This window comes from Gadus macrocephalus, chromosome 22 (genome assembly GCF_031168955.1).
Source record: "Gadus macrocephalus chromosome 22, ASM3116895v1".
NCBI classification, from domain to species: domain Eukaryota; kingdom Metazoa; phylum Chordata; class Actinopteri; order Gadiformes; family Gadidae; genus Gadus; species Gadus macrocephalus.
In genome coordinates this window covers 12,165,969-12,178,399 of record NC_082403.1, presented here as the reverse complement: position 1 = coordinate 12,178,399, position 12,431 = coordinate 12,165,969, and the positions used below count along the sequence as shown (strand labels likewise).

Genomic DNA, 12,431 nt, shown 5'->3' with positions numbered 1-12,431 from the left:
GTGTGTGTGTGTGTGTGTGTGCGTGTGTGTGCGCGCCCACGCATATGTGAGCGTACGCGCAAGTGTCTGTGATGGGCTATACAAAAGCAACAATAATCATCATTACCATCAGCGGCAGCACAGGCATGACATTTTCAAGAGCACCATTATCATAATTATTTCAGCTAATATTACTGATGATGAGGCTTCCTTGCCTTTCATTGGCCCCACCAGAGCTATCGTCATGGTAACAGATGATAGTAAAAACCAAAGCTATATTGAATTACGCTAAAAGCCATTTTGACCAAATGGGGCTTGAACACTTGCACCATCTCAGGGAGAGCTGCAGTGTAAGACTATATGAGAGGAGAGAGAGAGAGAGAGAGACGAGAGAGAGAGAGAGAGAGAGAGAGAGAGAGAGAGAGAGAGAGAGAGAGAGAGAGAGAGAGAAGGAGAGCAGAGAGAGAGAGAGAGAGAGAGAGAGAGAGAGAGAGAGAGAGAGAGAGAGAGAGAGGAGAGAGAGAGAGAGACGATTAAAGAAACAGTCAAGAGGAAGAACTATTGAAAATAATACACAAAAGCATTAAAAAGCATGTGATTGAGGAGACGCAGATGCACCGGAGACACACAGAGATGCACAACTATCATGTGACTGGAAACAATGACACAAATGCACAGACAATTCAGAGACATACTTTTTTCAGGGGGGCAGAAACTAACTATCACCATTGTACTGACACTCACTGATACAAAGATGAACTACAGACGATGGCAACAATCAGTGAGGTCTTGTATGATGCAGACATCTGTTTATCTAAACACCATCGTTTAGTTGTTTTTAATAGCTTTATTTTCCAACGATTAGTTGTCAGATCTGCTTATCCGAGGGTATATACAAAACATTACCCTTCCCTCCGAAAACACCTCTTGACAAAAAACAACACTTTACACTCTGCTAAACATATTCTAAATATATTTTGCAAGAGAGCGTGCTTTCTAAAATCTATTAGTAATGTCACCGGGCCACCCAGCACCTGGCGCTAATGCTTAGCCTGTGGAAAACAACAATGACATGCTGCCCCTTTTCAGTTATGCTGCCACAGATTCTATGAGAGATTCTCTAGGGATTAGAAACACAAATGCAACACCAAGAAGGCTTTTCTCTTGAAGGCTAACTGTGAGAAAAGAGGAACCTGTTCTACCGAGTGGAATTCGATAACGTTGTGCAGTCCTTTTTCTTTTTTTACAGTTTTATTCTGAGATCTTAAGGGATTTTATTAGAAGAGTTCTCAAATTACTACCCCTGAATACAGCAAATACAGTCCCAAAGAGTACAATACTGTGTGTTCATATAAACCATGTTTTTCTGGAGTTAATGAATACGATTTAGCTGGCAGCTGCAGTCATAACTTTCCTTTGAGAAATGAACTCCTATATTTATTAGATACATCGTTTTTCGCTTATAGGATTGTGTACACTTTTTATTCAGGTTTGGAAAAACCGATACTAAAATGTATGCATCAAGTCAATATTTTTTAAAGGCTATTCATAAAATCTGGCATAATGAAAGAAGGGAAGACAAAAATACAGGAATGGATCCAGCTTCAGCCGGAACTTTATATGGATGGCTTCACAGCAACTGACCTATGTTTAACTGATATCGTTTGATATATTGATGTCTTATGCACAGCATTGAAAAGTATCTTTCTTTCAAAGTGTAATCTTTCAAAACACTGTATATTAATTAACAAAATGAGAGATGAATGACCTCATGAACTCCTGTACCTGAAATGTAATATTTCTAAAAACAAAAACAACAAATAATATTTTGGGTAAATCAAAAATCTTTTGATTATCTTGTACTTTAATAGTAATGATTTTCTATCCGCAAATTCTCCATGAGAGTTAAATAAAACTGCTGAGAAAACTATGTTCTAGTTTACAAGGCAATAAAAAAGACACAGACACAGACAACACGACTATGCATCATTTAAGATGTAACAATTATAAAGTTGAGATCAGGTGTTTTAGGATCAGGAAAAAATGTAACTCAGAAACATAATGTCTTTTAGGAAGTTGCCTTTTAAAAGAAGAGCGTTAACACTGGTGCACAGGTAACAATGATTGTGTTGCACGGGGAAAGGATGTTGTGCTCTATCATGAAAGAAAAGTATTGTTTCAATAGGCTATGAACAACCTACAATAACGACAGGACACAAGTCATTGTATATACGCACGTTAATTATAGTTCTGTTGTTCCTCCTTCACAATACCAGTAGTTTGAGTGCCTATGTTTATCTCATCAGAAGCGGTCATCCCGTACTTCCCCCCGGTCTCTATTATCCGTCCCAGCTTGCCGTCCTCCTTCTTCACCACTTGGTACAGGTCACCTTCTCTGCCGTGCTCCTCTGGCCCCTCCACAGTTCTGGCCGCCTGGGCCCGCTCTGACCCGGTGCCCAGGCCGAGGTGGAGGTCCTCGGGGGGCTGCTCGTGCTCCGGCTGGTGCCGCTGGTGGTTGTGGCGGTGCGTGCGCAGGTTGTGCGGACCCTGGGGCCTGTGGTCGTGGCTGCTGAAGAAGCTGAGGATGGCGTGCTTGGGCAGGTCCAGCTGTGCCGACAGCGTGTGCAGCGCCTCCTCGTCGGGGTGCAGGCCCACGTCCTGCACGAAGCTCTGCAGGGTGCCCAGGGCCTCCCGGGACACCCTGCACCCCTCCCCCCGGGCCTCCACCGCCTCGTCATCTCCCTCCGGACGCGCTCCGCCCTCGCCCTTCAGACCGCCCCAATGGGGGAGTGACGACAGCCTGCCCTGGCTCCAGCCCTTCTTGCAGGCCCCGTTGACCAGGTGGGAGGCTTTGTCGACGGGGCCCCCTTCGTGCGTCTGCCCACAGAGTTCCAGGCCCAGCTCAACGGGCGGACACGTGCCCCCGCCCCAGCCCTTCCCGCTCTCGCCCTCGCCCCAGTCCTTGGCGTCGCGTCTGTCGCCGTTCCGCCCCCTGCCCTGCATCCACACGCCCGGGTGAGCCCAGCCCCCCTCGGATGACTCGGCGGGCGATGCGGTGGACGATTGCCGTGGCGACAGATGAGGTCCCGCCTCCGGGTGGAAGGGCTGGTGCGCCTGGGAGGTCAGCTGATGCGCGTGGTGCTGATGGGGCAGCGGGGACTGGCACTGGTACTAGGAGACGGTAGGAGAGAGGATACGATTAGAGATCACATGATCAGACAATTAGTATGTGACGCTCACACACAAACATGTTCTATTGACTGAGTTACAGTATTTGGTGCCTAATGAAAAAACAAATGTATTTGTAATTTGTTTTATATGATTAGGCTTAGGATTGTTTGTTTAAATTCAAAATGTATCTATACTTTTTTAAATAAAGAGTAATCAATGAGGATAAATAAAAGAACATTCAAAGATATTTACATTTGGGATATAAATTGGATCGAAAGCTTTCCAAAATGCACGACACATAGCTTTTTTAAACGTAATTGTTTAAGGACTTGCAACTACTATCAAGCCTCAGATATCCAAAGATATATCAAAAATGTATGTTAAAGCAAAAACCTCTACACCCCACTATCAAACATTTTCTAGAAATGCTGGACTAATTATAGATGGTGGTGTGTGTGTGCATTCAATCAATATTCCTATCGTATTTCATGTAAACTCTCATTATATTGATCAAGTAGCAGATTCAGCTTGCCTAATAATGGAGAGCAAATAAAAAAAGCTTTAATTCCATATGCACACGCGGTCTGCATGGGTGTATTCAGGGGTCAAATACCTAACACTGGGACATGTAACAGACATCAGCTCTGCAACAGTTTTAGCCTGGCTCCGCCCGCCTAAGTACTTAGGGGGTTTTCTCCGTCCATATTTTCTGCGTCCAAACAAGCGAACAGAGGGAGTGGCTGAGAACAATGTCGTTAAAGTCAGCTCTCGTTGACGGACATCTTCACGCACGGTGCTTGGTTTGTTTACAGCCTGCGTGCAACGGAATTCCCGGCCAAACGTTAGCGATTGGTTATGGCAGATCCAGAGTGGCACTGGGCAGATCAAATAGTTTTAAACTTCAACTGACACCCGCCTTAAAGTCAGTTAACGTTTGTCATTTGAGTAGGTCCAGACTCTCTGTGCAAATGAAATGAAGTACGAGAGTCTGGTAGAACCAGGCACTGTTTAGCGATGTTTGGAAATTCGACTAATAACGGCCCAAACAAAAAAACTTGCATTGTTAATTAATTACACCTAAATAACATGGACATCAAGGTTATTTTTACAGGATTGAACTGACTTACCAAAGCGGCAATTCATCAACGTGTTATTTATTAACCGGTTTCTGGTGTAAATGTCAGGGCTGCAATCTGCATATCTCTGCATAAAGATCTGTTAGTATGCACCGATGTGTGGACCTGTTTAGTACAATATGTGTGCACGAAGATGCTGATTTTCTGATCAGCTGCATCTATTTGCATTTATATGTGTTTTTTGAGTGTGTGTTTGTGTGTATGTGTGTGTATTGCGTCTTTAAATACACACGTGTGTTCAGGTGTCTGTGTGTACGTGCATGTGTATGTGCCTGCACGTGTGTTTAAGTGTGTCTACATGTTCTTAATGTTTGTGTATAAGTGCATGCGCTATGTGTTTAAGTGTGTCTACATGTTCTTAATGTTTGTGTATAAGTGCATGCGCTATGTGTTTGTGTGTGTCTCTGCATGTGTTTTGCACATGTGTTTCCACATACGTGTGTTAATGTGTGTTTGTGTCTACATGTGTGTCTGTTCACAAGTCCATGTGTGTATTTATGGACGTTTATCAGCATGTGTTTGCCCATACATGTGATAATGTCTGTGTGTGTGTGTGTGTGTGGATGTGTGTGTGTGCATCCATCACTGGCCCTCTCCCCTCACCAGCGCGTTGTCCCCGGCGACCGGCCCCAGCCGGTCCATGGTGCAGTGCTGCTGGGCCGCGGTGGCGCTGCTGCTGCTGCTCTCGTGCTCGTAGATGGCGTCCCGCTCGGCCTGCGCCAGGCCGAGGAAGCGGCGGATCATGCACAGGTTCTCCCACAGCGTGCGGTTCTCCGGGTTGGGCTCCTCCTTCCAGCGCAGCAGCTCACACAGCCACCCCTGTGGGACCGAGCCAACCCGATGCGTTACTGTTTCGTTAGCCGCTGAATGAACAAAGGCCCCATCGCCACGCCGTGGTGCGCCGTTCGCCAAGTGCCGGCGCGGGTCACGCACAGCCACGGCCATTAGAGCCGCCATCTTGCCGAACCCAAGAGGCCACTTGGGTTTGCACACGCACTGGGTGACACATCGCCATACCAACCAGGCGTGATGATGTCATTTAAACATCACATTAGACATTAAAATTGGTTCAGGATCACACAGTTAAAGGCACCCAGTGCAACTTTATGTAAACATTCAATGAAAAATAAACATTCAATTTCTAGTCTTTTTTACACGTAGTAAGTTTCAATAACTCCATACCATTACATATCGACATTCAAGGAGCAAAGATGAGACGTCGTTGTGTGGTGAGAACTGATAGAAAATCGTAAACAACAACACTCGCCGGTGGGGAGAAGCCATTTTTCCATTGACTGGAAGCCTGCTTTATTTATTGTAGGTTACAAAAAATAAAGAAAATGGCGGCATTGTTGTTGTTATCGATTTTGTATCAGTTCTCACCACACAACGACGTCTCATCTTTGCTGCTTAAATGTCGGTATGTAATGGTATGGAGTTATTGAAACTTACTACGTGTAAAAAAGACTAGAAATTGAATGTTTATTTTTAAGCCTCGAAAGTTGCACTGGGTGCCTTTAATGGGCAGTGTTATACAAATGGTCACACATCCAACTTTGAATCATGAATGTTGTGTTGTCGAGCTTTCCTTGAACAAGTTGTTTGTTTTTCCTTTTATTTGATGCTCTGTGAGAAAAGAAAGACAAAAAACCAACTGAACTTTCACCTAAATGTGGATGGAGAGAAGAGGGGGTAGGGTTCCTTTCCGATAGTTTTTCCGATAGAGGTCAATAGTTATTGATTCGAGGCTCTCTAAGAGTGATGTGTCCTCTTGCTTGCTCTTTTCCCCCTCAGACTCTCTCTGGCTTTAAATATGTTTCCCTTGAAGTTCCCTTTACGAAGTGAAAACAGGAGGAATAAAATCATCTTATTCACATAGCTTATTAATATCATTGTCTCACAATATGTTTATGCAGGGCATTGTGACCAACATCAACTAATAATAAGGCTTTACCTCATTAATTTGTTTATGCAGCTTTGAAATTCATACATTATTCACTGCATTAAATAATGTAGATTTTTACATACAATCGTATTATAATTCAGATTTCAGCTAGCCGGGGAAACTGACATGAGAGTCTATCTATTGTATAATATGAAACTGTATTTCCCTGCACAGTACGATGTCAGTAAAAAGGACAGCGGGTTCAAACGATTCACAGTCTGCTAGATCTGTGTGATTTTTCTCTAATTAGGGTCGAATTATGTCTGCCTTCGCGGTGGAGGGACGTGAGTGATAGATTGAGGAAAGTGAAGCCAAGCTAGCGTTGGATTTATGAACTAGAGCATAGCGTACATATGAGTGGGCACACACACACACACACACACACACACACACACACACACACACACACACACACACACACACACACACACACACACACACACACACACACACACACAGGCACACCTGGCTGCGGACCAGCGCGAGGACACAATACCATCCAGATGCACAGTGCAGATACAGCAGGACGATCCAACACGGCACTGTGTGCCAGCAGCCTTGCACAATTACTCAGGGGGTGATAGAGAGACAGAGAGAGAGGGAGAGGGAGAGAGAGAAACAAAGAGAGAAGGGGGAGGGAGAGAGATGGCGAGAGATAGAGGGAGAGAGACGGAGAGAGACGGAGAGAGATAGAGGGAGAGAGAGGGAGAGAGATGGAGAGAGATAGAGGGAGAGAGATAGAGGGAGAGAGATAGAGGGAGATGGCGAGAGATAGAGAGAGGTATAAATAAAGAGAGGAGAGAGATATAAATAAAGAGGGAGAGGGGGAGACAGATGGAGCGAGAGACAGAGCATAAAAAGAAATTAGGATCTAGATAGAGAGCGAGACAGAGAGATAGAGACAGAGATATACAGAGAGAGGGAGGGGGAGGGCTAGATAGAGATATATAGAGATATATGGAGAGTGAGAGAGATATACTGGTATGAGTAAAGAGAAGGGGAGCAATAGATAAATGTAGAGAGAGACAGATAGATAGAGCTAAACGGACAAGAAGGCTAATGACAGAGACAGACAGGGCAGAGAGAGAGAGAGAGAGAGAGAGAGAGAGAGAGAGAGAGAGAGAGAGAGAGAGAGAGAGAGAGAGAGAGAGAGAGAGAGAGAGTACAAAATGACTGCGCTGGATAGAATTGAAAACCTTAGTGGGTTTGGACCAACTGTCTGTGCTGGCATGACCGCCGAGTGACCCCCCCACACACCCTCGTGATGGGGTGAGGAGAGGGAAGCTTACCATAAACGGATGGGCAAAAACACAAGAGGAGAAAAAGAGAGAGGAGAAAGGAAGTCACGAAAGACACAAACAAACAGAGGAAAGGAAATAAAAGTGGACGATATAGAGGAGAGACAGTGGGATAAAATGAGAGGCCTACTCTCTCCCTCCCCCCATTTCATGGAGGGAAAATTATCCTCAAAACAAAAGGCAATAACAAGCTTATGGCACCGCCATAAAAATGAGAACAATAAACACTCAAATCATCTGTGTGCATTTGTATGCCTTTAGTGTGTGTGTGTGTGTGTGTGCGTGTGAGAGAGTTTGCGTGTGTAGTCATGCTTGTTTGCAAGTGCATTAAGCATTTAGATAAGTTCATGTATAGTATGCTTACACACGCACATGCATACATGCAGGCAAATAACGCACATGCACGCCCACCAACGTGCATGTGCGCCAATTTGCACATGTGTGTGTGTGTCACGGAGTGTGCGAGTGTATTTGCTTGTGTTTTTGCATATTTAAAAAACAGTGTACATGTCTCAGTGTGCGTGCCCGTGTATGCCAACTATTAAACCGGTAATTCAGGACACAATAGCGGTCTGATGCACTGATGATAGTCCTCTGTAGAGTACAGCTGCTGCCTGATTATCTGGGCTTTCTGCACTGGGCCTGGGTTCCTCTGTGGAGATGCATGAATTCACTATGGACACATGATTGTAGCGAAAAGCAATAGTAATAATTAGGTTGGAAAAAAACAACGAGGTCTATGTGTCAATGTGGTTTTGCGCGCGCGTGTGTGTGTGTGTGTGCGCTTCATACCCATAAGTATGTGTATGCGTGTACCTCAATGAGCATGTACACACATACACATAGTTATGGGCATGAAGTACAAGCCCATGTGTGTTTGTGTGTGTGCGCATGAATACATGTTATGTACTCATGCGAGTACATAACGTGATGTATGTGGTTATGCGGGACTATTTGTAAGTTTGGGTTCTGCACTGTGTGTGTACCTCTACGTGGTGGAATGTGGTGGCGTATTATTTGAACACATCTCCTTCATCCCCCTGTGGTAATGAGTTCTCTACATTTAACCCGTCCTATGCTAGGTGTTAGGAGCAGGGGACCGCCTGCCTCACAGGGCGGCACGTGGGACCATTAGCACGGGACAGGAGTGTTAACTAATGTTTTACTGGTGTGGGAGGAAACCAGAGCAGCTGTGTATGTGCACGTGTGGTTATGTGTGTACTCATTGGTGGTTGTGTGGGAGTGTATGAGTGTGTCAGTGAATGAGTAAGGACGTTGCGTTTGTGTGTGTGTGCATAAGTGGGGATGTGCAGTCATGGCCGTGGGGGTTTGTATGTATTAGTTGGTGCTTGTGTGTACCTGGCTCTTGGATGCGGCCACCTTGGCGAACATGGTCTGAGACACCTTTGCCCTCTTCATCTCCCTCTGGATCTCCTCGTAGATGGACATGCTGATGTCCAGGCCAGAGCCATCGCCCGCCTGCTGTCCCCGGTCTGCTGCCAGTGGGGACAGCCTGGCCTGAGAGCAGAGAGAACACAGGATTCACGACACAGCCAGGAGTCACACCGGAGCAGTCCAGCAAGCAAGAAAGAACGATCGAGAAAAGAGAAAGAGACATTGATAGAGAAAGGAAGGCTGTATTTGTTACTACGGTTAAAATTACGGATCACAATTAGCTCACGATAAACACACTGACATTCAATGAGCGCTTTGTGGATGTTTCATTGCGTTCATAAAATTATTTGTGTTCTATTTAGCTATTAACATCAGAATATGAAAGGGATACACTGAGATATTTGTAATTGCCATTTGTCATCCAGATTCAGACTAGCTGTTTAATTCCAAATTCATCATTGTTCATCCAGAAGGAGAGTTTGCTGGGTTAGCGTTTGCTTTCTGTTAGCCGCTTCTGTTGACTTGAAGAGTTACAGTGTCCTAGCTTCTGTTGATGTTCGAGAAATACACTTTTAATGACTTTACAAAGCTTTCCAATGTTATCCGACCAGGCGCTTATTCAAAACGAGTTCCAGTTACAACACAACAAGATGGTAGTTTGTCCATAAAGTCCCACATTTCCGGCACTATTTTAGGTGCTGTGATTATTAGGCTACCCCTGATGCGTCCCTGACTAGCTACCCTCAGCCTAGACTACCCAGCCAGGAGCAGCTGGTAATATAATTGCACCACTGGCGCAGCACAGGTAGCAATAATTACAGCGCTGGAAATAGTGCCGAATTATCTTTGTAGCCTATTCTTAGACAAACTACAGTCCTGTTGTGTTGTAACCGGCACTCGTTTTGTATCAGCGACAAGTCGGAAACATTGGAAATCTTTGGAAGGTAATTAACAGTCTATTCCCCTTAATTGAACAGGAGCTGGGCTACTGAAACTCTACTAGGCAATGGAAGCGGCTTACTGAAAGCAAATTCTCACCCAGCCCCCCCCCCCCCCCCCCCCCCCAACTCATCTGAATCTGGGTAAGACAGGAAAACACCAATTTACGGATTCTCGGCGTATCCCTTTAACACTAACATTAATGCTTTGCAGAAATGAACTAATATGCTTTCAATTTGCCTATTAAGCGCATGTGTGTGGGGATAATAATAACTAATTATAATCTTAAGACATTATTGGATGATTGGAGCTTATTTTTATAAATAATAATTAACAAATAATACATTAAGATACATTGTACTTTTTGGTATAAATATCCAAACCGTAATAATACTGTACACATCCAAAATAAACCATGTGATTTCAGTCCATATCTTGAGTTTGTATGGATACGTTACCATGTTGGCAGGGCATTTAATGTTCTAATGTAAGATACACCTTGAAATCCCTTAGTCCCCATGTTTAATAATGTCGTAAAGTTGATCTACTAGAATTAAAGCCAATAGCACAGATGTAGTGCATCCAGAAGAGGAGTGTAATAGAGACAAGTGTGTAAGAAACTCACTGAAGCCATGGCTAGTGGAAGTCGGGAGGGCCAATCTTCAGTCTTGACACAGGTAACATCCTCTTTCCTAGACTATAGAGTTGAACAAAAACAAAATAAACTGTCTGTTTACTGTTGAATACAAATAATAACACATTTTTGTAGCTTTCTCTTTTTTCAAACTTGCTCTATCACCCTCTTAATCTCTCACCCTAACTTCCTCTCTCACTCTTTCAACATCTCTACCTCTCTTATTTTAACATCCTCTCTCCTTTTGGCGGCCTCTCTCTCAGTCTCTCCCTCTCCGACTCCCTGCCTCACTCTCGCACCCTCTGTGTGTCACTGTCAATAACATTATCTCTCCCTCCCTCACACTCCTGCCTTCCACTCGCTAACCCCTCTGTCTCTCTTCCTCTTTCAGCCTCTTCGCCTTAACATTTCACCCATCTCTCTCAATCTATCAACATCTCTCTCTCTCTCTCTCTCTCTCTCTACCTCTCCCTCTCCCTCTCTCTCTCTCTCTCTCTCTCTCTCTCTCTCTCTCTCTCTCTCTCTGTCTGTCTGTCTGACCTGAGTGGGTCTCGGCGGGGTGTTGCCGCAGCTGGGCGGGACGCCCGACAGGCTCCGCTCCTTCTCCTCCTGGTAGAAGCGCTCCCGCTCGCTCTCGGCCAGCTGCAGGAAGCTGTGCATGGCGCGGAGGTTGACCAGCAGGGACTGCGACGCATGCTTGGGGTCCTCCTCCTTGCGAAGGATCTCCGACAGCAGACCCTGGTACAGCATAGGCACACACACACACACACACACACACACACACATACACACACACACACACACACACACACGCGCACACATACACACACACACACACACACACACACACACGCGCACACATACACACACACACACACACACAATATATGTTAAAGAACACACACACACACACACATACACACAATAATATATGTTAAAGAACACACACACACATTTACACAGTAACACATACACACAAACACACATAATATGTTAAAGAACACACACACACACATTTACACAGTAACACATTCACACACGTTAAGGAACACAAACACACACACATGCATGAAACCCACACACAAAAACATAAAACCCACACATAAACGCATGCACACACACACACAAACGAAAGAACAAACATAGAAACACAACCACTCACGCAAAAACACAGACACACACACTTGCAACCCACACCGACACAAACACACCAACACAATTACCAACATACACAGATGCGGACAAACGGACACACAAAATATGAAATACTGCCTTTTTGGCCAGAAGCAACTAGAATTTCATGGATAAAAAGTTCGAAATTTAGAATCTATTTGTGCGGAGGCTTTATCAATCCAGTCTCACAACAATCCACAAATGAAATGCAGAGGTGGAGCGCATCTTTTCAGCAACTGCCAAAAGTTCTGCATTTCCCATCGCTTGATCCCAATTAAACTGACACCCCTCACAATGCCAGCTCTGTATTTATTGGCCGGCTAGAGATAACAGTAGATTTACATCGACAGACTCCAAAGCACTGCAATTGTACTGCATTAGTACGACAACAGACAATAGAACACGTCCAGTGTTTGCAGGAAAGCCTTCCCCGCAACCAGAGGTGCCAACAGCTCGGGCATCCTTCCGCAGAAGCCGGCCTTTTCATTTTACCGATATGGAAACAGTACGGGAAGAATTTGCATCCTTATTCATATCGGATCATCATAATGCATCCTATCAAGCCCCTCTCCACCACCACCACCACCACCCCCACCCCCACCCCCCGCGCCCCAGCGCCCCAACCAGATAGAGACTTTACATGCATCACTAATTGACAAATGCCTCTCTCGCTCCTGGCTGACGTGTTGGCACGGCGCCCGACTGCTACCAGCGTTGGCAAAAGAAGCACCTTGGCATGGCTGTGGGGAAATGGGGGGGCA

General features: G+C 45.1%; 1 protein-coding gene across 1 annotated transcript; it reads right to left on the bottom strand.

Annotated features, from left to right (window-relative positions):
• Positions 1–1,564: 1,564 nt before the first annotated feature.
• Positions 1,565–12,244, bottom strand: satb1a (SATB homeobox 1a). The gene is made up of 5 exons (XM_060044243.1): positions 11,038–12,244; positions 10,489–10,560; positions 8,889–9,047; positions 4,890–5,105; positions 1,565–3,150 (listed from the first exon to the last, which is right to left on the bottom strand). The coding sequence occupies exons 1-5, from the start codon at positions 11,482–11,484 to the stop codon at positions 2,218–2,220; spliced, it is 1,827 nt and encodes a 608-aa protein (XP_059900226.1). The 5' UTR covers positions 11,485–12,244; the 3' UTR covers positions 1,565–2,217.
• Positions 12,245–12,431: the final 187 nt, after the last annotated feature.

Excerpts from the sequence above, each read along its gene's own strand:
- satb1a (XM_060044243.1), bottom strand. The coding sequence starts at position 11,484 with ATGTGTGTTTGTGTGTATGTGTTACTGTGTAAATGTGTGTGTGTGTTC. Across the intron at positions 10,561-11,037 it reads CCCCGCCGAGACCCACTCAG|TCTAGGAAAGAGGATGTTAC; the intron begins GTCAGACAGACA and ends TCAACTCTATAG. Across the intron at positions 3,151-4,889 it reads TCGCCGGGGACAACGCGCTG|TACCAGTGCCAGTCCCCGCT; the intron begins GTGAGGGGAGAG and ends ACCGTCTCCTAG.